The 25,492-nt window shown below is 38.3% G+C and overlaps 1 protein-coding gene and 1 pseudogene across 1 annotated transcript in view; one reads left to right on the forward strand and one right to left on the reverse strand.

The window, feature by feature from the left end:
- Nucleotides 1–22,622, forward strand: part of LOC126763974 (uncharacterized) — a 109,071-nt gene extending 86,449 nt beyond the window's left edge. The window contains exons 2-5 of the mRNA XM_050481751.1: nucleotides 21,600–21,865; nucleotides 21,920–22,064; nucleotides 22,203–22,415; nucleotides 22,478–22,622. Of these exons, the coding sequence (XP_050337708.1) occupies nucleotides 21,608–21,865; nucleotides 21,920–22,064; nucleotides 22,203–22,387 (588 nt within the window). The 5' untranslated portion in view covers nucleotides 21,600–21,607 and the 3' untranslated portion in view covers nucleotides 22,388–22,415; nucleotides 22,478–22,622. The remainder of the gene's footprint in view (nucleotides 1–21,599; nucleotides 21,866–21,919; nucleotides 22,065–22,202; nucleotides 22,416–22,477) is intronic.
- LOC126764759 (small nucleolar RNA U3) lies at nucleotides 17,129–17,300 on the reverse strand (annotated as a pseudogene).
- Nucleotides 22,623–25,492: the final 2,870 nt, after the last annotated feature.

Here is a 25,492-nt window from a genome sequence, read left to right on the forward strand (position 1 = left end):
AGACACAATAGATTTTCTTATTGATACCGGATCCAATAAGAATTACATTCAATCCACTAGAATTAGGATTCCAATTCTGAACGAAAAGCCCTTTACAGTAAAATCAGTTGCCGGGACAATCGAAATTACCCACCACACCTTTGTCGACATTTTTGGACCAACAATAGGGAAAATAAAATTTTTCATATTGCCAACTTTAAGGTCGTTTCACGGCATAGTAGGCAACGATACACCTAAAGAATTAAAAGCAATTATTCATACCGACAAAAATTTAATGACAATTTGTCAAAGTATAAATACAAGGTTAAAGCAAAGAATATCACACGAAGTGAATAATGTGGCAATCAATATTCCACACCTCTCTTTACAACAGCAAAATAAAGTTAATAATATTATTGATAAATGCCCAAACCTTTTTTCTGATCCTGATGAAAAACTCACCTACACCACTCTCGTAAAAGGTGAAATCCGGACAACAACCGAAACCCCCGTCTACTCCAAGCCATACCCGTATCCGATGGCATTAAAATACGAAATCGAACGCCAAATTGAAGAACTCCTAGATAATGGAATAATAAGGAGATCGAAATCTCCATACAACTCCCCAATATGGATAGTTAACAAAAAGTCAGATGCCTCTGGTGAAAAAAAGTATAGAATGGTCGTTGATTATCGTAAACTTAATTCGGTTACGATCCCCGATAAATATCCTGGGAAACAATAAACTATTTACTGTTATTGACTTAAAAAGTGGGTTCCATCAGATTCCACTTCGCGAGTCAGACATTGAAAAAACCGCATTTTCCGTAAATAACGGAAAATATGAATTCCTCCGCTTACCCTTCGGTCTAAAAAATGCTCCGGCCACATTCCAAACAGCACTAGACGATATCCTACGACAACATATAGGAGTAAGATGCTACGTTTACATTGACGATGTAATTATATTTGGAAAAAATGAAGAAGAGCATTTTAAAAATATAGAGTTAGTATTCCAAACGTTAGAAAAGGCAAATATGAAAATCCAATTAGACAAATGCACATTCGCTAAAGAGGAAGTAGAATTTTTAGGATATGTAATCAGTTCAAATGGGATAAAAACAAACCCCGAAAAAGTAGAAGCGGTAGCTAAATTTCCAGTTCCACAAACTCTCAAAGAATTAAGATCCTTCCTAGGTATGTCAGGTTATTACCGACGATTTATCCAGGATTACGCAAAAGTAGCTAAACCATTAACAGCACTATTAAGAGGAGAAGCCGGTCATGTCTCCAAACGGAACTCGAAGAAAATAGAAGTAGAATTAGACAACGAGGCCTTAGAAGCATTTAATAAAATAAAAAATACTTTAGTATCCAAGGATATAGTTTTATCGCACCCAAATTTCGATAAAGATTTTGAACTAACGATTTCGCATTAGGTGCCGTGCTATCGCAAGACGGTAGACCAATTACTTTCATATCGAGAACTTTAAGTAAAGCCGAAGAGCATTATGCTACCAATGAGAAAGAAATGCTTGGTATAATTCACTTAGAAATTACCTCTATGGTTCAAAAAAAGTTAGAATTATCACCGATCATCAAAATCTTACCTATGCCTTAAGCCATAAGAATACTAATAGTAAAATGAAACGATGGAAAGCCATTTTAGAAGAATATAACTATGAACTAACTTACAAACCTGGTAAAACAAATGTAGTTGCAGACGCCCTTTCAAGGATACCAATTCAAATAAATTCACTCACACCTACGATTCATAGCGATGAAAGCTCAAGTCACAATTTAATCCCTTGTACAGAAGTTCCAATTAATGTTTTCAAAAACCAAATTTTTTCAAGATCGATGAAATATCTTCATATCAATTTAAAATAATTTTTCCAACAGTTCATAGACATATAATTACAGAACCAGAACCAGAGAGAAAGGATAATGGGTTTGATGCAAAATATCTATCCTATTCATTTTAGTAACGTTAAAAGCCGATATACCCAAAAATTAGTTGAAGATATTAATAACGAACAAGAACAAGAGAACGTCATGTTAAAAGAACATTTAAGAGCACATAGGAATGCCATTGAAAATAAAACACAACTTCTCGAATCAAAATATTTTCCAGGTATGTTAAATAAAATAAAACGAATAATAGCCAACTGCACCGTTTGTAAAGAAAATAAGTACGAGAGACATCCCAATCAACCGAAAATTGCAGAAACTCCATTACCAACATATCCAGGACACACAGTCCATATCGATATATTTTTAACAGAGGGAAAAACAGTCATGACAGCTTTAGATAAATTTACAAAATACGCAATAACAAAAAACCTAAATAGCAGAGCAATAGAAGACGTCAGAAAACCTTTAAGAGATATTATATTTTTCTTCGGAGTACCAAAATTAATAGTTATCGACAATGAGCCATCTTTAAACTCAGCTTCTTTAAAATTTATGATGAAAGACGAATTAGGAGTAGAAGCTTACACTACTCCTCCATACAAAAGCCAAGCTAACGGACAAGTGGAAAGGTTCCACTCTACATTAATCGAAATAATGCGTTGCATAAAAGAAAACGGTGGACACAGAAATTTTGAAGAACTTTTAGAAAGAGCAGTATCTGAGTATAATCATTCAGTTCATTCCACAACACTTAAAATACCAGTAGACCTATTTTTTCATAGAAATGTTACATTTACCCCCGAGGACATAGAAAGAACTAGTCAAAGTAATTTAGAAAAATTAGCCGAGAAACAAAGAAAGGATATCGAATACCATAATAAGAATAAGAAGGAAATAAAATCATATCTACCAGGATAAATAATATTCGTTAAGAAAAATAGAAGATTAGGAACTAAGTTATGTAAACCCTACAGTAAGGAAATAGTTAAGGAAGATAGAAATAGTACCGTGTTAACTGAAAAAGGACAAATAATTCACAAAGGTAGAATACGTAACTAAATATGTACGATATTTTTTCAGAATATTACTACCGCTTTGGAGGATGGAGTCATGTGTAGAAGTTCACGCAAGTGAGGAAAGTTCTCTGATCGCCATTCACTTGGGAATGGCCAGAAACGATTCTTTTACACATGGCTCAAGCAGCTCACTACTTCCGGTCTTTGACCAAGTATCCTCTGGGTAGCCTAAGAACATCCGTTCGAAGGCGAGCTAAAGTGAGAAGGCGAAACATTCCCTACAAGGGTTGTGCGCTGGGTTTGGGACCCGCCACGTAAAAAAACACCCCCAGTGAAGAGCTATAACCAGCCTCGGATGAGAGACCCCCCTTTTGATGACGACCATGGCAAACGAAATAAGGACTACGAATTGAGGGCATGCACCTGGAATGTCCGGTCCCTTAATTGGGAAGGTGCCGCTGTCCAGCTGGTTGATGTCCTCGTAAAAACAAAGGCTGACATCACCGCCGTCCAAGAAATGCGATGGACGGGACAAGGACAGAGACGAGTAGGTCCTTGTGACTTTTACTACAGTGGCCATATAAAGGAGCGCAAGTTTGGTGTAGGATTCGAGGTGGGAGAGAGACTCCGTCGCCGAGTACTATCATTCACTGCGGTGAATGAACGTCTAGCCACAATCCGCATCAAAGCGAGGTTCTTCAACATATCGCTGATCTGCGCCCACGCCCCGACGGAAGAGAAGGACGATGTGACCAAAGATGCCTTTTATGAGTGCTTGGAGCGCACTTATGAAGGACTTTAACGCCAGGGTGGGCAAAGAAGTTGTCTTTGGCACTACGGTCGGTAAATTCAGCCTCCACGACGAAACATCCCCTAATGGGTTGAGGCTGATTGACTTCACCAGGGCCGGAAATATGGTTATCTGTAGTACTAGATTCCAGCATAAGAAGATTCATCAAGCTACCTGGCTGTCTCCGGATCGAAAAACTACCAACCAGATCGATCATAATGTGATAGACGGAAGACACGTCTCCAGTGTTTTAGATGTGCGTGCGCTCCGAGGTCCTAACATCGACTCGGACCACTATTTTGTTGCAGCTAAGATTCGCACCCGCCTCTGTGCAGCAAAAATCGCGCGCCACCAAACACAAGGAAGGTTCGACGTCGAGAAGCTGCAACCACAACAGACAGCCGAACGATTTTCTACTCGGCTTGCACTCCTGCTCTCTGAGAGCACTCGTCAACAACTCGGTATAAGGAATTTCAAACTCCTTACGTACAGCTGCAACCGAAACCATTGGTTTTCGGAAAGTGCAAAAGAACAGCTGGTACGACGAGGTGTGCCGTGTCGCAGCGGAGAGAAAACAGGCTGCCTACCTCGCAACGTTACGATCGACCACTACACGTGCGGGATGGGATAGATACCGAGAGTTGAAGAGGGAAGCGAGACGCATTTGTAGACAGAAGAAGAAAGAGGCTGAAATGCGTGAGTACGAAGAGCTTGATAAGCTGGCCGACAGGGGTAATGCTCGAAAATTCTACGAAAAAATGCGGCGGCTTACGGAAGGTTTCAAGACCGGAGCGTACTCTTGTAGAACCTCCAAAGGTGATCTAGTCACTGATGTCCAGAGCATACTTAAATTATGGAGGGAACACTTCTCCAGCCTGCTGAATGGCAGTGAACGCACAACACCAGGAGAAGGAGAACCCGATTCCCCAATCGATGACGATGGAGCAGACGTTCCATTACCCGACCATGAAGAAGTTCGAATAGCAATTGCGCGCCTGAAGAACAACAAAGCGGCAGGGGCCGACGGATTGCCGGCCGAGCTATTCAAACACGGCGGCGAAGAACTGATAAGGTGCAGGCATCAGCTTCCTTGTAAAATATGGTCGGACGAAAGCATGCCCAACGATTGGAATTTAAGTGTGCTATGCCGAATCCATAAAAAAGGAGACCCCACAATCTGCGCCAACTACCGTGGGATTAGCCTCCTCAACATCACATATAAGGTTCTATCGAGCGTATTGTGTGAAAGATTAAAGCCCACCGTCAACAAACTGATTGGACCTTATCAGTGTGGCTTTAGACCTGGCAAATCAACAACCGACCAGATATTCACCATGCGCCAAATCTTGGAAAAGACCCGTGAAAGGAGAATCGACACACACCACCTCTTCGTCGATTTCAAAGCTGCTTTCGACAGCACGAAAAGGAGCTGCCTTTATGCCGCGATGTCTGAATTTGGTATCCCCGCAAAACTAATACGGCTGTGTAAACTGATCGGGAAGGACCTCTCCGAGCCGTTCGATACCAAACGAGGTTTCAGACAAGGCGATTCCCTATCGTGCGACTTTTTCAACCTGCTTTTGGAGAAAATAGTTCGAGCCGCAGAACTAAATAGAGAAGGTACCATCTTCTATAAGAGTGTACAGCTGCTGGCGTATGCCGATGATATGATATCATCGGCCTCAACACCCGCGCCGTTAGTTTTGCTTTCTCTAGGCTGGACAAGGAAACACAGAAAATGGGTCTGGCAGTGAACGAGGGCAAGACGAAATATCTCCTGTCATCAAACAAACAGTCGTCGCACTCGCGACTTGGCACTCACGTCACTGTTGACAGTCATAACTTTGAAGTCGTAGATAATTTCGTCTATCTTGGAACCAGCGTAAACACCACCAACAATGTCAGCCTAGAAATCCAACGCAGGATAACTCTTGCCAACAGGTGCTACTTCGGACTGAGTAGGCAATTGAGAAGCAAAGTCCTCTCTCGACAAACAAAACCAAACTCTATAAGTCACTCATAATTCCCGTCCTGCTGTATGGTGCAGAGTCTTGGACGATGTCAACAACGGATGAGTCGACGTTGCGAGTTTTCGAGAGAAACGTTCTGCGAAAGATTTATGGTCCTTTGCGCGTTAGCCACGGCGAATACCGCATTCGATGGAACGATGAGCTGTACGAGATATACGACGACATCGACATAGTTCAGCGAATTAAAAGACAGCGGCTACGCTGGCTAGGTCATGTTGTCCGGATGGACGAAAACACTCCAGCTCTGAAAGTATTCGACGCAGTACCCGCCGGGGGAAGCAGAGGAAGAGGAAGACCTCCACTCCGTTGGAAGGACCAAGTGGAGAAGGACCTGGTTTCGCTTGGAATATCCAATTGGCGCCACGTAGCGAAAAGAAGAAACGACTGGCGCGCTGTTGTTAACTCGGCTATAATCGCTTAAGCGGTTTCTACGCCAATTAAGAAGAAGATATTACTACCGCTATGTCTGGCGGAAGTACAGATCCTCGACTACTCGAACTCCCAATTAATAACAATAGAAAAGGGAACGGCTAGATTACAAACAGGAACATTTAGGATAATCCATGAAATTGACATAGAAAAATATACGGACACACTTGACCACATAGAATCGACTATCAAAACCGAAACTATCCGCAAAAACCCTAATTACCCCTTCATATTCCACTTGATAACACAGTTAAGAGCCCAACTTAACAATCTCAAAGTAGAACAAAAAATAAGAAGATCATTAAATTTCCTGGGTAGCGCATGGAAATGGATTGCAGGAAGTCCTGACCATGAAGACTACGAAATAATTTCAAATAAAATAAATAATGTCTTACAAAATAACAATAATCAGGTATTAATTAACAAACTTACAATTGGCAAAATTAGCGAAATAACCAATATTACAAATAATATAATTAAAACCATGCAAAATGAAAAAAGTTTAGAAATTGAAGCATTTTTACAGCTAAAATATAAATTAGAAATAACTAAAGAATAAATTTTAAATATTGCATACGTAATACATTGGGCAAAAGCCAACATAATAAACTCTTTTATTTTATCAAATGAAGAAATAAATATTGTGAAAGAAGTAATAGACAATGCACTCGAATTTTCCGAAATAAAAATTGCAACTAATGGCAAAATTATAATTTATATTGTTAGCCTCCCAACCGTAGATAAGCAAAATTGTAAAACATTAGATATTAGGACAGAAAAAAATAACGGGAGGATCAATAAGATAAATTTTAATACAATTTTAAACTGCGAAAAGGGAATTTATGGAATAGAAAATTATTGTAAGAAATACAATTCCCTACGAATATGTTTAAGCAATAATGTAGTAGATCTAAGAAATGATACTTGTATAATTAATCTTTTAAAAAGTCGTTTGCCAACAACCAGCATATCCCAACTATAGAGGAAATGGGACCTGGAATTTTACTTTTAAATAAATACAACGGGGAAATTTTAATAAACAACGAATCTACATTTCCATAACCATTGCTATCAGCGGGAAAAAGTTCTATAGCGAAGAAAGAACAGCAAGTAAACCACTACCAGCCATCCTACAACCGTCATCCGCACCACTCAAGATAGAAGAATTCCTCTCGCTGGAGATGCTGAAACAGCTTAACTTCAACAATACAAAGGAAGTAAGTCTGTTAGAAGCAGCAAACAGAGTTAAATTCGGAACCAGCATCACTCTAATCGTAATTTTAATAATCATCGCCCTAATTTTCGGGAAGAATCTTTTGATGAAACAAAAAGAAGATGAACCCAATAAACTGTCTCAACCCGCAATAGAAGGACTCAACCAAATTTTCAATACACCTAAAGATTCAAACGAGGACGTTTGAATTTCAAGGGGGGACTAGTTAGCACCCCATACATTCAAAAAGTATCATATGATGCATTAATATCATATGATACGAAGTAATATAATATGACACCACTAAATCGCTGAGAGTGCGACACGTGTAGTGGCAACCTGTGGGAAGAGCAGTGTCAGCAAACTCTGTACCCGTTGCAGCGGCAAACATAGGTCTAGAGTTAAGTATAATTAATTGTAAATTTTAGTTCTTAAGTGGAATTCAATAAAGGAGCATAGCTCCCAGAAAACATTTTTTTTAGTAAAAATAACTAAACGTTTTTTAACTTATATACCACACATGCGGACATCACACCACAACTCTACACTACCCAACGATCAAAACCATATACATATAAACTATATACATATTTACATACATTATATACCTGTGAATAATAGGCAAACATTTGCCCTCAAAAAAAAAAACCAAAAAGTGGAAACTGAAAAGAAACAAGCGGGCGCGAAATAAGGAAATAAACTACATAGCGGGCGCGAATAATACAATAACAAATATACATAAATAACCAAACAAAACGGGTGCGAATTAATAATTAGTACTAAACTAACCAAACACAATCAACAACAACATCATTAGCACAGCCAAAGTACTGGGAGAAGAGACAACAAACGCACAAATTTGGAGAAGAGGCTACAAACGCACACACTCAAGACCACGAACAAACATACACTCAAACTGTCCCCAAAACCCCTGGCGGAAATACAAGTGTGTTGTATCGTTCCTATCAGTATTTATATATATATATATATGGTTTTTAAATAAGGCCAAAATTTAAAACAAAGATAAATTTGCGATTCTAACCATACGTTAGCAAAAAAACAGAAATCTGTTACCAAACTGTTTTAGTATTCGGTTTATTTCCCGTTAAAACCGAAATACCGCTAAGAAATAAAACAGTTTGGTAATACGTACTTATAATAAATAATTAATTGCCGCTAAACGCTTACAGTTGTGTGAAAACACAAAATTATTTAAAAAAAAACATTTTTCAAGCATTTACTTGGACCAATTTCCAGCGGTACCCCTTATACTTAATCAAGTATAAGCAGGACTGCTTAAAATAAGCTAAGGCAAATCATAAACACACAAAAGAGAGGAAATATTTAAACTTAAAACCAGCCATACATGCATACATATGTGTAAATAAAATTTATATACATACATACATCATATACATATACCCGATATATATTTATATAAATTACAAAGAGTAAAATTTACTCCTTTAAGTGGTGAACACAATGACAGCGACAGATTGCAGCAGCACGACAGTGAACTGAAAATGGCGTTGTGCATCTTACTACATGAACATTCGTAAGAAGGCAGCAACATAAGAATGGCCGGCATGTACACAAGACAACACAGCTGTCCATTTTGCATGTACACAATTTCGTTGTGGCCATACTAATGCCTTGCACTTCAATGAAATTTTAATATTTTGTTCAAAGTGAAAATTTGTATGCAAAAAAAAGTAAATAGGTACGTATTTTTGTTATAAATTATCAGTTGTTATTACAAATGATATAATAGAGCAATTTTATGCTTTTATTTGTAAAATAACGTTAAGTTTGTTAGAGCTGTGAATAATTTTACATTTTACATATTAGTGGCATCACCACTCTACCTCCCCTTTCTATCTTCCATTCTACTGTCAACTCTACTGTCGTCCTACTGTCGTTGGCAAATATAGGAGGATATTGAAGTTAGCGAGAACGACAACTGTCGGCCTGCAGTCGTGTAGTCGTGCAGCTGTCAAAATAACAGTGCCCATAAGAACGTGTGTATTTTAATATTTGACGGATGTAGTTTGCAGTCTGTCGCGCTCTATGTGTTCCGCACTTTATACATAACATTGGGAAAAACATATAAATTATTGCCGGTTAGATTAAAACGGCTAAAAAAATTTATATTTTTGGTCAAAATGACCTTTATTGTCAAAATGTTCTGCTAAGACTAATTACAAATTTCAACTTATACATTATTTATAACTTAAAAATTACTTATGCTAGCACTATTGACTTATTTACATGTGTCGCGTTATTCCGCGTATTCCGGATGTTGATTTGCAATTGTTGCAATGGTTGCATTATTGTTGGTCAGCCTGGCTGTAGTTTATACTGCGCGTGCCGGATGTTAATTGGTTAATTGCTTATCCAGCATTACTCTGCTTATGGCAGTTAACTTTAGTGTTGCTTACTCCTCCGCCGTCAAAAACGAACGTCCTCGTTTGTTCAAACTATTAGGGTTATTGGCACTGTTGACGTGGGAGTTTCCGATGTGTCTTCTTTGATATTGGCCACATTCACGTTTACATTGTAGCTCGATGGTTCTATTAGTTTTGTCTTACAATTCTTCCTTATGATTGATGCAGTGCTTATTGTTGCTAGACTGATCAGGCAAATAACTACTAATGAAAAATTTGTTATTAGAGCTGCTGTGTGGGTTGTCTGCAGTGTTTGTAAATGATTGGTGTTATTTATGTGGAGTTCCTTCATCATCTCAAGACTGAGAATTTCTTCCTCTTTGTTCGAAGGGATATTTGACTGTAGGGTTGCGGGCAATGGTTTGCTAGTTAGTATTTCATTAAAGGAGTGTTTTTGGTTGTCGATTAAGACTGTGGAACTACGATATTGAACGGCGTATGATCCCACAAGATTTATTTTTTGATTATCGATCTCAATTGTGGCATTATCCTGATTTAATAATATGATGCCAGGGAAGATGTTTTCTATCGATGGGATGTGCTGTTTATTTATTTGAGTGCATTCTGCTGGTTCGCTTCTGAGTAGTTGCGGGACACAAGTAGTGTTACTAATATCTATCACATTCTTATAGTTACAAATTCTTATATGATTATTCTCATTACATTTTGGTTTTATTCCAAATACCTTATGTTTACTACAGGTTACGATATCCTCATAGGGAGTTTTATTAATATATTTATTTTTCTTTATGGGTTTGATAACAATTGAATCGCAAATTTCTTCGTTTATTAATGGTATTCCTATCATATAAAATAACATTGTTTCATTTGAGGCTACTTTTTTTTGCTAATGCTAGTTCTTCATTTAATAAAATATACGAATTGACGATTCCGGCTTTGGCCCAATGAATCGCATAATCAATATTAACAATTTCTTCTTTTACAATCTTTAATTTATATTTTAATTCTATAGCAAAATTGCGTTGTACATCTTCATTAGATTGTACCGTTTTTAAAATCTTATTCGATACTCTCGTAATATTGTTTATCCTGTCAAAAATTATTTTATTTATTATTGTTTATTATATTATTTATTTGATTATCTAAAATTATCTAAAATTACTAAGTCGTCATGATCGGGATTTCCCGCGATCCATTTCCAGACCTTTCCTATTGTTTCTATAGATTTTTTAAATCTTTTGGGTCGGAGTCTATTTAGGTAAGTTTGGGTAAGGGTTAATTCATTTATCAAGATGGGTAGAAAGGGATTTTCTGATGTTATCTTGGTTTTAATAGTGTTGTCCATTTCGTCGAGTGTCATTTGAAATGCGTCTAGGTCTACTTTATGTATTATTCGGTAGGTTCCTGTTTGTATTCTTGTCAATCCTGCATCAAATGTTGCTAATTGTGAATTTGTATAGTCTATTATTTTAAAGTCTGCGTACACTAGGTGCACAAAAAACCTGCAAAGTAAAAGAAAAAAAACTGCTATTGTCTGATGTTGCTTTTATGTACCGTTCGTCCTTTTTCAGTGATTACTACACTGGATTTGTCTTCCTTAACTGTTTCCTTTCTATATTTTGCTGTAAGTTTTGACCCTATTCGTTTGTTTATTCTGACATAAATTACATCTCCAGGAGTATATATTTTCATAGGTTTTCGTGTTTTATTTTGGTTTTCTAAATCTTTTGCCTGTCTTCTCCGAAGGGTTTCTATATTTTCCTGTCGTGCATTTTCATACTGCTTTGGGTCAACTGTAACACGTCTGCCAAAAAATGTCTCTATAGGTCGTTTCCCTGTTACGGAATGTATGGTGTAGTTATATTCGTATGTACATCGGTCTAAGAGTTCTTGGAATGAGCGGTGTGTGCGTTTCGTTTGAAGGCAGCGCATAATTTCAGGCAGGGTAGAGTGAAATCTTTCTACTTGTCCGTTAAATGTGCTTGTGTATGGGGGAGTTTTAAAAATTTTAATACCGAGTTGGTCTTCGACCATAAATTGTATGGAAGCTGAATTTAAAGATTTCTCGTTGTCGATAACTATTGTTTTGGGTATACCAAAAGCAAAAAGTATTTGTCGTAAAGGTTCTCTGATATCTTCTATTGATTTTGACTCTATTATTTTAACTGGAGCATATTTGGAGAATTTATCCACTGCTGTTAGAACTAATTTTTTTCCGTACTGTAAATATCTATATGCACAATTTCTCCAGGGTATTGGGGTATTGGGGTTTCTAATAGTAGTGGTTTATTAGGGTTGCGATCATACTTGTTTTCCTTGCAGACTCTACACTGTTTAATTATATTTTCTATTTTTGCTTTCATCTTTGGAAAGTAACATCTTTGTATTAGTTGTTTTTTTATTTTCGTCTCTATTCCTATGTGCTCGCTTGTGTTCGTTTAGTATTTCCTCGTTTTGTGCATCCTCGCTTGTTATGTCCTTTACTTCTGTTTGCGTGTAACGATTTTTATAATTATCAAAGTGAAGTGGGTAAATTTCTTGGATTTTCCCTATTATTACTTCAGAGGTAAATATGCCATTTATCACTGAGGGGTTAAGGTATCGTTTCAATAGTGAAGTTAAATTCTCTGTTGAAAAGTTGGGTTTGGTGATTATATGTCTATGGTAGGTCGGGAATGGTATTTTAAACTGGTAGCTGTCTTCATCTGCTAACGAGATCCAAATTTGGTTTTTAATTGCATTTATGGGTCCTTCTACTGCTGGAATTAGATTGTGTGATGAGCTTTCGTCGGAATGTGTAGCAACTGATAGGTAGTTTACTTCAAAAGGCCTGGATAATGTATCTGCAACTACATTGCCTTTCCCAGATTTGTATTTTAATTCATAGTTGTAATCTTCAAGTATGGCTTTCCATCGCTTTAGTTTGGAGTTATTATTTTTATTACTGAGAGCGTATGTAAGTGGTTGGTGGTCTGTATGTATTACAACTTTTGCTGTACCGTATAGATAGTTTCTAAATGAGTTCAGTGCCCATATAATGGCAAGCATTTCTTTTTCGTTGACTGCGTAATTTTCTTCGTCCTTGTTCAATGTTCTTGATATAAAGTTTATTGGTTTGCCATTTTGCTTTAAAACGGCGCCTATGGCATACTTTGAGGCGTCAGTAGTTAGGTAAAATTCTTTCTTGTAATCAGGATATTGTAAAATTGCCAGTCCAGTCTAGGGGGGTGTTGTAGGATTCTAAGGCTATATCTGCCTTTCCAACTATCTTATTTCGGATGACATTTAAAATGCCGAAATATTTAGGTGTCCCTTTTGAGGGTTCGTAGATTCTTAAAATGCATTCGACACTTTTTTGCAGGAACTAAATTCTGAGGCATTTCCTAAAAATTCCCTTAGGGATCTCACAACGTCTGAAATCTTATCCATTTCATTCGTGTTGTTTTGGAATTGTTCGTCTATTGTTTGGTCCGTAATGACCGGATTTAGAGTTAAGCCATATTATTTTCAGTTTAGTTTATGTTATTGGCTGTACAAGTCGTATTTTATTTTTTTGGTTATTCATATTTACTTACACTATAGCTAAAACAAGAATTCTGTTTGGTTCTTAATAAATCAATTAATATAAATGCATAAAGTTTTTGATTAATTTAAAAATCTCTCTCCTTTGTTTTTCGCAAAACTAAGGCAATATTTACGTTTCTTTTACAATTTTTCTGTAGCTTAATAATTTATTAAAATTTTCCTTTCACTTAATAATTTATTTATTATTAATAACACATTTTTTTCCCTAAACTTTTTTTCACAATTTTTTCTCTCTGTTTTTTTATTATTAATTATATTTCTTATGCTACTTACACTATATACAGCTTCATGATGAGTGTGTATTTGTCCTGTTTCGTGTTTGTACTGAGGTACACCTTCTCACACTTTTTTTGTTTTTGTAGGCTTTTCGCTGCTATTCCTTGCTGGTATCGTTGGAGCGTCCTGGAAGTCTTTTTTCCTATCCTTTTCACACTCTTTTGTGTTGGTTATTCTTATCCTTTAATCCGCTCGGCCCGTGAGACCGCTTGTCACCAGTTAAAGGTTAAAACTGTCTTTTTCGCGGCTTTTTTTTCTTAACGGCACTTTTAGACTTTCAGGTTAGATTAAAACGGCTAAAAAAATGTATATTTTTGGTCAAAATGACCTTTATTGTCAAAATGTTCTGCTAAGACTAATTACAAATTTCAATTTATCCATTATTTATAACTTAAAAGTTACTTATGCTAGCACTATTGACTTATTTACTTGTGTCGCGTTATTCCGCGTATTCCGGATGTTGATTTGCAATTGTTGCAATTGTTGCAATGGTTGCATTATTGTTGGTCAGCCTGGCTATAGTTTATACTGCGCGTGCCGGATGTTAATTGGTTAATTGCTTATCCAGCATTATTCTGCTTATGGCAGTTAACTTTAGTGTTGCTAACTTATACATATATTTACTCACATACATACATACATATCTACCCACGTTAAGTATCCGCTAATTTTCTTTTCGCGATTTATCCGTACGGCGAATATACAAGTTAACACGAAACATATTCAAAATTATAGCTGACGCTAACAATTACAGCTGTCAACAGGAAGTAACATCCGACACGAGCCGCTAAAGCTACAATTCCGAAGAATTGTAAGTTAAGGGACAGGTAGAATAAGGTTACCTTTTAGCTTAAGTAAACAATGTAAAATCAGTTGCAATTAGCAGTTTAATAAAGAAGGTCATACGGACCCAATAAAAAATAAAAAGAAACATTTTTTTTCGGAGCTATAACAAAAAGCCCGATAACTGGCGCCCGAGTCAAATAAGCTCGGCGGAGTCTAGTCGTTGAAAGTGTTAAGAGCGTTGAAAGTGTCAGAAATAAATAAAGACCTTTTTTTTTAACGTGCAACAATAAAGTGCCACAAACTAAAGACTTTAAAAGAAATTTGCCATAATAAAGTGCCAAAAACAAATAAAGACTTTAAAAAAAAGTGCCACTTAAAAAAACGCCGAAGAAAGAAAGACTTTGAAAAAGTGTGCCACAATAAAAACGGCTCCACACAAAAAGTGAGATAATAACACTACAAAGAAATTGTTGAAAACAACATAAAATCAGCATAAAGTGGCGTGAAGAGAAACGTGGAACTTCCTTGACGCCCCAACGACAGCACGACACCAGCCGACCCGGAGTAAAACAGGAAGGAGTAAGCAAGTGTTCCCGAGTACCGTAAAGAAAAAAGGATATCAGCACACTTACCGGCATATCTATCAACAATGCAGCTGCTACTAATGTAAGAAAATAGATTATAAGTACTAATTATACCATATAAACCCTATTCTTAACTAAATTTAATGAGATAAAAATAGTTAGAGAAGGAATTTGGATATACGTCAGAAAAGTGAAAAATTTAAATAAAGAAAAGTTTTTGTGAAAAAAATATAAAATAGTGGAAAATTTAAACAAAGAAAAATAAGTAGTAAAAAATTTTTTTTAATAAAGGAAGTTTTTGAAAAATAGGTACATAGCTAAAATCTAGAAATAACAAATTGGCTTGTACAGCCTATAAAATTAAATTTTACTGAGGCTGCGATTCACCACCCTCGGGGGGACCCTCCAGCCTATAACAATAAAAAAACACTGCGATTCACCACCCAAGGGACCCTCTAGTGATTTATCAACTAAACAAAAATCTAAAAGGATAAATTAATTATAAAAAATAAAAAGCAGATAATAACAACAAAAGAAAATGGCAAATCCAAACAATTTAATAAGACCACCCGTGTTAGGGAATAACACAACTCCCCCACCTGCCCAACAAATCTCCCCAGACTTGGCAAACATGATACGAGCTATGGTTTTTCAGGCTATAGAAGCCAGTGGACCAGAGCTAGTCAGGACTACTCTAGGCAATAACAATAACCCTATTATAAAAGATCAGACCATAGAAGAGCAATATAGGAATAATATGGCTGAAATGGATAAAGTCCCAGATGTCGTACGATCCTTGAGAGAATTCTCAGGAAACGCCTCTGAGTTCAGCTCATGGAAAAAAAGTGTCGAACGAATTATAAAGATATATGAACCCTCAAAGGACACCCCAAATTTTTTCGGAATTCTAAATGTAATCCGGAACAAAATTGTTGGAAAAGCGGACATAGCATTAGAATCATATAACACCCCCTTGGATTGGACAGCCATCTGCCGTTGTCTGACCACCCACTATGCCGATAAACGCGACATAGGCACTCTAGAATATCAAATGACGTGCCTTATTCAGGGAAGGAGCTCTATAAACGAATTTTATCAGAAGGTTTATAGTCAATTATCCCTAATACTTAACAAAATAGGATGCATGGAAATTGGCGAGGAGGCAGTCCATCTACTAACGGACAACTACCGTGCCAAGGCCCTGGATACCTTTGTGAGAGGACTTTCCGGTGACCTCCCGAGGCTTCTGGGTATAAAAGAACCCAAGACTTTACCAGAGGCACTACACCTTTGTCTAAAGCTGGAAAACCAAAGCTTTAGAGCACACCATGCCAACAACCAAGTGTTAAATGCACCATCAGTCCCCAGACATCAAAGTTTCAACCCTTTCATTCCTAGACAACAACCCCCCATGGCAAGGCAGGTACAACCATTATACTCACGATTTCCCGAAAAAAGATTCTATCCCGAATTAGCCCATATACCTCACCCTCAGCAAACTTATCGCCAACCAAATTTGAGTCCCCATAGCTCCCAGCAATATCAAAATTCAAATTCGAATCCACACAATAGCTACCAACAACAAAACTCCTATAACCACTCTAGATATCCATATAACCAACAACCAAACTATCCTCCCCCAAGGCCACCTAAACCTCCTCAACCCATGGACGTGGATGAAAGCATCAGAACAAGAGCGGTAAATTATGTGAACCGCCCTAAGCCCCAAGAAACTGGCAAACGACCATTGAATGCATCCACGATCAACCACCCCCCAGCTCAAAGGAACTTTCATATAGACACGGACGAAACAACTTACGATCCATACCATGAAGACCAACATTATGACCAATACGACAACGCCCAACAAACAGCTTACAGTCAGGAAACAGCTTACAATAATGTAGACAAATATTTATAAGTATAGTATACGATGTTAAAAGGCAGAAATCTTTCTATCCTATCTTGTGTATCTGCACATGCTCATATAAATGTATGTATACGCATGTGCGCGTTCAGAAATTCAAAGAATTCGCACAAAAAAAAGAGAGATGAAAGAAATAAAGTCACATAAAATAGTTGAGAATTCGCAAAAATGAAAGACAAATGAAAGAAAAATAATGCGCATTTTCGAATAAACATTCATTTCTAATATGCCACAACACAATATTAGAAATGAAGTTCATAAACCTCACGCTGTCAGATAAAACGATATACCTCGTCATCGCGGGTCGATTTCCAAAAAATTTAAATGAAGACTAACTACAGAAATGATCCTGTAAAGTATAGCCTTAATTTTTCAACGGCCAACGCAGAGTATTTCAACCAAAATATACGCAAAATAGTTGAGAATTCGCAGAAATGAAAGACAAACGAAAGAAAGAGAAGCATAATTTCAATATTGCACAAGCATACAAACATACATATGCGCAGCAGCAGCAAGGAAAGAGGTAACAATCGGCGATCCATTGTATATTTGTTTCATGCATAACCAAACCATAATTAGGACAACGCAATAGAAGTGACAATGGTGGTGTTGGTGGTAAGCGCTTGAAAAGTTACGTAGGTTCGAATCCCAACAGAATTTATTTTTAATTGAATATGTCACCAACCAAAAATTGAAACATTGTTCTACTAAAACAACAACAGCATAAGCATGACACCATTGTGTTGTTGGTAGAAAAGCCGAGCTGTGCCGAAAGAAACGAACAAGCGATCGCCGATTGTCACCGCTTCGCTTGCTGCTCGAACATCTCCGCAGACAAGGTTGCGTAGATTCTTATTGAGCAAGGTTGCGCAACCTGAATCTATCGCAACCTTTTCCGAACTCGTATAAGAAGTATAACTTCAAAATTCAATTAAATTGACTTACATAAATCGAAGCAAAAATAAAATAACTCTTATTTAACTTAAAAGAGTTTGCGGTTACACATAAACACGATTATACGCGGCAATTAAAAGCGTTTTTGGTTTATTTATGTAATTCAAAACTCTTATTCACATAAAAGAGTCTCGTCTGAGCATACATATACCCAATCTGTGGTGAAATTCAATTCATTAATTTCAGCATATAAAAATTGCTGTAATGTATCTGTTTATCGATTTTCTTTGAAACTCTTACTTTCGACAAATCACATATATGTACATACATATAAGAAACTTTATAATACCAATCAAGTTTTATTGAAAATTTTTTTCAGTTCAAATGAGCTCTGACTCAAAAGACTCTAAGCCAAGTCAGTTACTAAAAGTCCGAAAGATGATTTCTGACGAAAAAGGTCCATGTACACCTGCAGAAGCTACACGCTCGAAGCAAGGTGCTACGAAACAGAAAAGGGGGAAAGACATATCATACTCTAAATTCATTTCTGCGAGTGACTGTCTAATAAAATATTTCAATCGATTTGCTTCTTCGCCGATTCAACACAATTGTTTTTTTGATGGTTTTAGTCACCACTTACCTCGCCACTAGATACTTCACCGGAAAATGTTTGGTTTTAAGCAAAAAAGTTACACTGTATGGTTTTCTTTTGGGGTTTTTTCGTTTTATTTAGCGTTGATGTAGAAACGAAATAAATGTGCGGAATGTGTAAATGAGGACGCTGCGTGACACGTTCGCTCGGTGCGAGATCGATGTAAAAAAGGGCCGGTCGTCCTATCGAGCGGTCGGTTTTGATCGTTGGGTAGTGTAGAGTTGTGGTGTGATGACCGCATGTGTGGAATATATTCGCGTGTAGTAGTGTGTGGTGTCTTCATATGTGGATCGCGTTAGTGTGGTGTGTTGTCGTGTTGTTGTTCAGTGTCGGGTGTACAAAAGGAAGAGCTAACTCATCTAGCCATCCCGGCCCCCCTAGGCGAATATTAGCCTAACAGTCGCTGTAATTGCTGCAGCGTGGCAACAACGCTGCCAAGGCCAGTGGAGCGGCGGTTTGATGAATGATGCTGCCTGCGCCGCGGGGATGCTTCATTTCGCCTTGTTCTGGACGATGGAGGAGCAACTAACCTTCGGTGCCGACTGGGCTGCTGCGGTCGGTTAGTGGCAAGCTGTCGCGTGACGGGCCGTTTTGGGGTGCGATGCAGCATGGTGTGCACAGTTGGCATAGGGTGACGGATGTGCACTCCTGTGTTGTGTGTACTGTTGCCAAGCAGTTAAGGCAGTGCCCGTGAGCTTGAGCAACCTTCTGCCGTTGCATGGGCTGCATGCTGCGGAAAATGCTGCAATGTTGTAGCCGGTGGGGGCGCCGACATAGGAGACATCGGCTGCGCTGAGGTTCAGCTACGGGTGATGAGGACGGTGGTAGTGGTCCCGGGCCACTACGAGGAGCGGTTGCAGTGGCGGTTGCCGCTGGGGTTCGTAGCGCTGGAGTTGCCCCAGGGCGTGGCACGGTTATAGCTGACCTCACCGTTGGCGGTGGCACTGCTGGCATATCCACATCCATTGTAATCTGTGTGGGAGGAGTAATGTGGTTATAAATGTGTGTCATTAAAATGTGTATGGCGATTGTGCCACATTATGTGGCATGAAAGGGTGGTCACGTAGATCGACCATTGCTTTAGATTTCGAATTAGTTTAGGCTAGTTTTTTATTTGCGGGTTTATTACGTCGGGTTTTTGGTTATTTTAGTAGTTCAGTTTTTTTATGCGCCCAAGCCGCCATTCGGTGGGGGTAGACAGTCATCATGGATGATGACACAATCTCCACTCTTCTGGACTCTTCCACCGGTACCTTTTATGAAGGTCCTTTATATATTCTTCCTTCCATCGACGGCTGAAATCGTGATGGAGAATTTTTATTCTCTCCCATAGATTTAATAAGGATAGCGGCCCCACGCCTGGCTCAGGTGTGGCCAGAAAATGCCCTGGTGTCAGGGCTGTGAAGTCAGAGGTATCTTGCGAGAGGGTTGTGAGTGGCCGTGAATTGAGAACGGCTTCAATTCGCACTAGCAGTGTGGTGAACTGTTCATAATTAAATTTGTAGTTTCCAGTTCCTTTTTTGAAGTGGGATTTAGAGCTTTTTACTGCTGATTCCCATAAACCACCCATATGAGGAGCGCTTGGGGAGATAAATTGCCAGTTAATACCTTGGGGAGCATACCTTTGTACAATTTCTGGTGAGACTTGTTTGATAAAATCCACAAACTCCTTTTCAGTGGCTATTTGGGCTCCAATGAAGGTTTTACCATTATCGCTCATCAGTTTTGATGGGAAGCCGCGTCGTCCGACGAAGCGAGCGAATGCCGCGAAAAAAGCCTCCTTTGTCAGATTCGTACACAGCTCGAGGTGAACTGCTTGTGTCGAAAAACAGACAAAGACAGCCACATAGCCTTTAATTAGAGTGGGGGACCTTAGCATGGACGCCTTTATCTGAAAAGGCCCAGCAAAGTGGACAACTGTAACTGTGAAAGGCAGAGCGAAGTTGCAGTGTTCCGGTGGAAGTGCTGCCATAATCTGTGTTCGCAACTTCTGCTTGTGCATAATACAGATCTTGCACATGAAAATGCATTTCTTTATTTGAGGCTTAAGACGGGTAATATAGAACTCTTGACGGACTATATGCTGCATTAGGCGATGTTCAGCGTGAAGCATGATTAAGTGGATATAATTGAGGAGTAATGTGTCAAGTTGGGATTTCTCTGCTATAATTAGAGTGTGGCGTTCGTTGTACGTCAGGCTTGAGTTAGCAAGCCTACCATTCGCACGAAGCAGACCTTTCGTGTCCAAGAATGGGTTAAGAACCAAGAGTGAACTCCTTTTATCAATGGGTTTTGATTCTCTTAATAATGAGATATCCCGGCTGAAGTAGCGCATTTGAGTGGATGCGATTAGTGCGACTTTTGCCTTTTGGAGTTCTAGGCGCGTCAATGTATCGCATTGGTTAGATTCTGGGTGAATTCCCTTAATTTTATTTTTGAGTCTCTCTATGAACTTTAGCATGTAGGCGATAACTCGAAGGGCGCGAAGGAACGATGAAAATCGCTCAAGCATGTCATTATCATCCAATGTTGCTTAATCGATTTTTCGACTTTCTGGGGCAATTATATTGCGCATGGGCGATTTTGGCCAAGAATTGGGAGACTCTGTTAACCATCGGGGGCCATTCCACCAGAGATGGTGGCAAGGCGCAGCGGCTTGCACCCTCTTGTACCTAAATCGGCAGGATTGTCAGCACTGGCTACGTGTCGCCAAATGGCTGACCCCACAATTTTTCGAGTAGTAGGGCGCCACAGAGCTCAAGTCGAGGTAGACTTTGCGTTTTTAGAGGAGCCACCTTATGCCTGGTTTTCACTAAGTCATATTTGACGTCAAATGTTGTCAAAATAATGAAAACGGGTTGTCATATGCTGTCATTTGCGTTTGCCGGCATATTTGCCAATGCACGGTCATTTCAAATGACAGTCAAATGAAAACAATAAATATTGGATATGTGGCAATATTTGACAACTAATTTTGATTTGCCAACATGTTGGCAATTATTTACGTTTGCCGCCCAAACAGATGTTAAAGCAATAAAAAGCAAAAACGATTTTTCACATTTAATTTTTATTATATTTGATGAAAAATACAATAAATTTATTTTCCCAAACCTTTTCAGTTTCAGATATGGAGGACGAAATGAATTTAGAAATTGAAACTCCAAAAAACAAGCGGGTGCGGAAAATAAAAGTGAAATGGACAGCGGAAGAGACCGAGCGGCTGATCCAAGAAGTAGAGTCCAGGGAAGGTACATGGAATTTTCTTTCCCATGACTATAGAGACCGAAATTTGCGAGAGGCTCAGTGGCATGAAGTAGCGGACATATTAAATATGCCACGTTCAGAAGTAGCAGCCAAATGGAACAGCCTTCGCTGCTCTTTTCGCGTAAGTAATTCTGAAATAGTACACAACAAATTGCATTATAAATATTACTTTTAGGCGGCCTTCAAACGAAAGACACATACAAAAAGTGGTCAAGGTGCTGGAAGAACGCCTACAATGAACCCACTTTATAATTCTCTAAAGTTCCTGGAGCCCACCTTGCGTGTTGAAACTAACACGACAACAAATTTAATTAATGCAAGTATACGTCTGTAAAAATAATACTATTTGTTTTCAATGCGTCGACCCTGACCCCTCGAACAATATTGTTTGAGACGCAAGATATAAATTTATCTGACGACATGCAACCAACGCCATCCACTTCAATAAATTTAGGGAGACGTCGAGCTCAAAAAGATGATGAGTATATTCAAGTGGTGGAACGTGCACTGGAGACCCTCACATCAGCTACCAAAAGTGACGCTTGGGATGATTTGGGAAATTTTGGGTTATCCAATGGCCGAGAGTTGGCCCAAGAATCTCCACAACTGGCCAAAGAATTTAAGCGGGATATATGTGAGTTGATATTCAAATATCAACAGAATGTAGCTAGGTCAGAGCTGTTGCACAATTTTATGTGTTAATAAAACCTAATTTTGCTGTTTTATTCTTTAGGTCAACATAATCACATCTATTTCATCTACATCTGATAGTCGTTTGTACCTTTTTATATACAATACTTTAAATAAAACTGAACTAAAAATAATAATTATAATTATAAAATAAAAGATGACATATACTCGTATAGAAATGAATTGAATTCAAACTTGTTTTATTTAAATTTCAGAAAGTTTATAAAAAAGGAACATGAAAATATTTTGTATTTGCAAAATAACTCAAATTATAGAATTACATATTTATAAAAGAGGAAAGTACTACAAAGACGAATTATGCAATATCGTCCTATTATATTGCCATTCAACCTCTCCATGAGGAGTCATGAAATACTCCATAAAACTTTCACGGACATTTATTGCGCTGTCTGCTGGCCTACCTAAAATACTGCTTGGCCGAACTGATGGAAGCATTCCATTTTCTCCCAACTCCATTCGCCAATTACCTGGATCAGTAATGCCATTTGTATCTTTGTCTACATCAGATTATCGTATATATATATAGACTTGCGTCTTAACAAATAATTATGAATATGCAAATCGCGAGTACAATAACTGTAGCATGTTCAGGAGTAACATTCATGGGTCTTCTGAGTATTCGAAAACGTGATGCACATATGCCGAACACATTTTCCACAACATTTCTGGCTCTGGATAGCCGATAATTAAATATTTTGTACGACATAACTTGATTGCGGAAGCTAAATGGTTTCATCAAGTACGTTTTTAAGGGAAAAGTGTCGTCAGCTACAATGACAAATGGCATTTCATCACGTTCATGTGGAAGTGGTTTCGGCGGCGGAAAATTTAACTTGTTTTCTGCAAGAGCCATTGAAAGAGCACATCTGAATATGTTGAAATAGTAAGACATTTTAATTATTAACATTTAGTGTTATTATTTTGTAATAGTTTTACCTTGCGAAAACGCCTCCATCAGATTCACGACCATAAGCTCCAACATCTACAAACAAAAATTTGTAGTCCGCATCAACCATAGCCATCAGAACAATGCTATTATATTTCTTATAATTGAAATATTCTGAACCGCAGTTCGCAGGCGCCTGAATCGCTATGTGCTTTCCATCCAATGCCCCACAGCAGTTAGGAAAATGCCATCGCTGGTAAAAATGATCCGATACTTTTGCCCATTCCTCATGAGTGTTGGGAACCTTATTAGAATCCACAATGTATTTTTTCACTAAAAACGAACAGATATGAATACTCACTTTTAAAAACTCGTTCTTTAAAGCTTCAAAAATTGCACCACACGTGTTATGCACTATATGGCAGATGGTAGTTTTTCCCAATAGAAAAACACTCATCAAACTCGAGAAGTTATCACCTGTGGCTAAATAGCGTAGTGTTACCGCCAGTCTTTCACCTATCGAGATCGCTTCACGGAATCGTGTATTTCTTTTGTAAATATATGGAGTAAGACGCACCACTAAAAAATCGAAATCTTCCAGAGTCATCCTCAGGAAGTTCTTCAACAACTTTGGGTCCTGAGAAACCAGCTTGGATCGAAGTGTGGCGTAAAATCCACTGGTGCAACGATTCCTTAATCCTGGTCTAATCCACCACTGCTTTGGTTTCCTTTGCTGATTCCTTTTCATTTTCCAAACTTTTAATGACGTTATAAGACATAACGCTGCAGTTACTATTGCAATTTTTCTTTTTTTATTCATTTTTACACTTTCACGCACTTATTTATAAGTAATTACATTTTCAATTTAACAGCTGTCAAAATTGCCTATTCACAATTGACATAAACGAAAACAGGTGGTCAATCATCTGACACCAAAATTTGACGATAGTTTTTGAAAGGCACTGCAATATCGACATTCGGTCAGATTGGATGTTGTAATGAAAACGCAATTGACACCAAAACCTCAGCTGTTCGTTTAGGCAGTTTTTGATATCAATTATTTCGGCCTAGTGAAAACCAGGCATTAGCTTTAGCTACTAAAAAGTGGCTTGTGGTCGCGTCATCGCTTTGTGTGCGCACATATATAGTGGCACAGTATGCCTTCTGAGAGGCATTACAGAAGCCGTGTAATTCGACTTTGTGTTCGGGGGAGTAGTTTACCCACCGTAGGATTTGTATCTGTGAGATATCGTTTACATTGCTCGCGAACTGTGACCGCTTTTCTAAACGAAGTGGTTTTACTTGTTCGTCCCAGTCGGTCCCATCTAGCCATAATTCTTGTATCAAGATTTTAGCTTGTATCATAATTGGCGAAAGCCATCCTGCGGGGTCGAAAAGTTTTGCCACAGAGGATAGAATTTGGCTTTTTGTAATGGCAGATTATGCAGATATTGACTTGGTAGTGTGTGAAAACTGGTCAGATATCTCATTCCATTGTCCAGAGTCTTTGTTGTACTTTCCTTTTTGAATTTAAGGAAACTAGTGTCCAACAAGTTTTCTTTTGGTATATGTTTTACTATATCTGGATGATTTGCAGTAATCTTTTTCAGTGGAAACCCTGCGGTCTTGAGGGCTCTTATAACCTGTGATAAGGATTCGTATGCTTGTGGAAGACTGTGACTTCCAGACAAAATGTCGCCAACATACGTTTGCGTTCCTGGGTTGCCTGAGGGAATTCTGACTTGGTGTTTTCTGCCAATTCGTGCAGTGTCCGAATGGCTAAGTATGGGACACAGTTGACGCCAAAGGTAACTGTTTTTAATTTAAAGTCGCGTAGTGGACTAGTGGGGGATTTTCTGAAAATAATTCTTTGAAAATCTTGAACGTCTTTATGTACGACTTTTGTCTATACATTTTCTCGACGTCCCCGTTGAAGACGTATTTGAAGATACGCCAATTTAAGATAAACAGCATTAGGTCTGGCTGAAGCGTGGGTCCCGTAAATAAAATGTCACCTTTGTTGTTTTTTTTGTCTGGCTTTACTACTGCATGATGTGGCAAATGAAACGAGTAGTATTTACTTTGTATGATTTTTTCGCCAGCGCTGACTTCCTCCATATGGTCTAAATGGAGGTATTCTTCTACGACCCT

Source organism: Bactrocera neohumeralis, unplaced genomic scaffold (genome assembly GCF_024586455.1).
Source record: "Bactrocera neohumeralis isolate Rockhampton unplaced genomic scaffold, APGP_CSIRO_Bneo_wtdbg2-racon-allhic-juicebox.fasta_v2 cluster09, whole genome shotgun sequence".
Taxonomy (NCBI): domain Eukaryota; kingdom Metazoa; phylum Arthropoda; class Insecta; order Diptera; family Tephritidae; genus Bactrocera; species Bactrocera neohumeralis.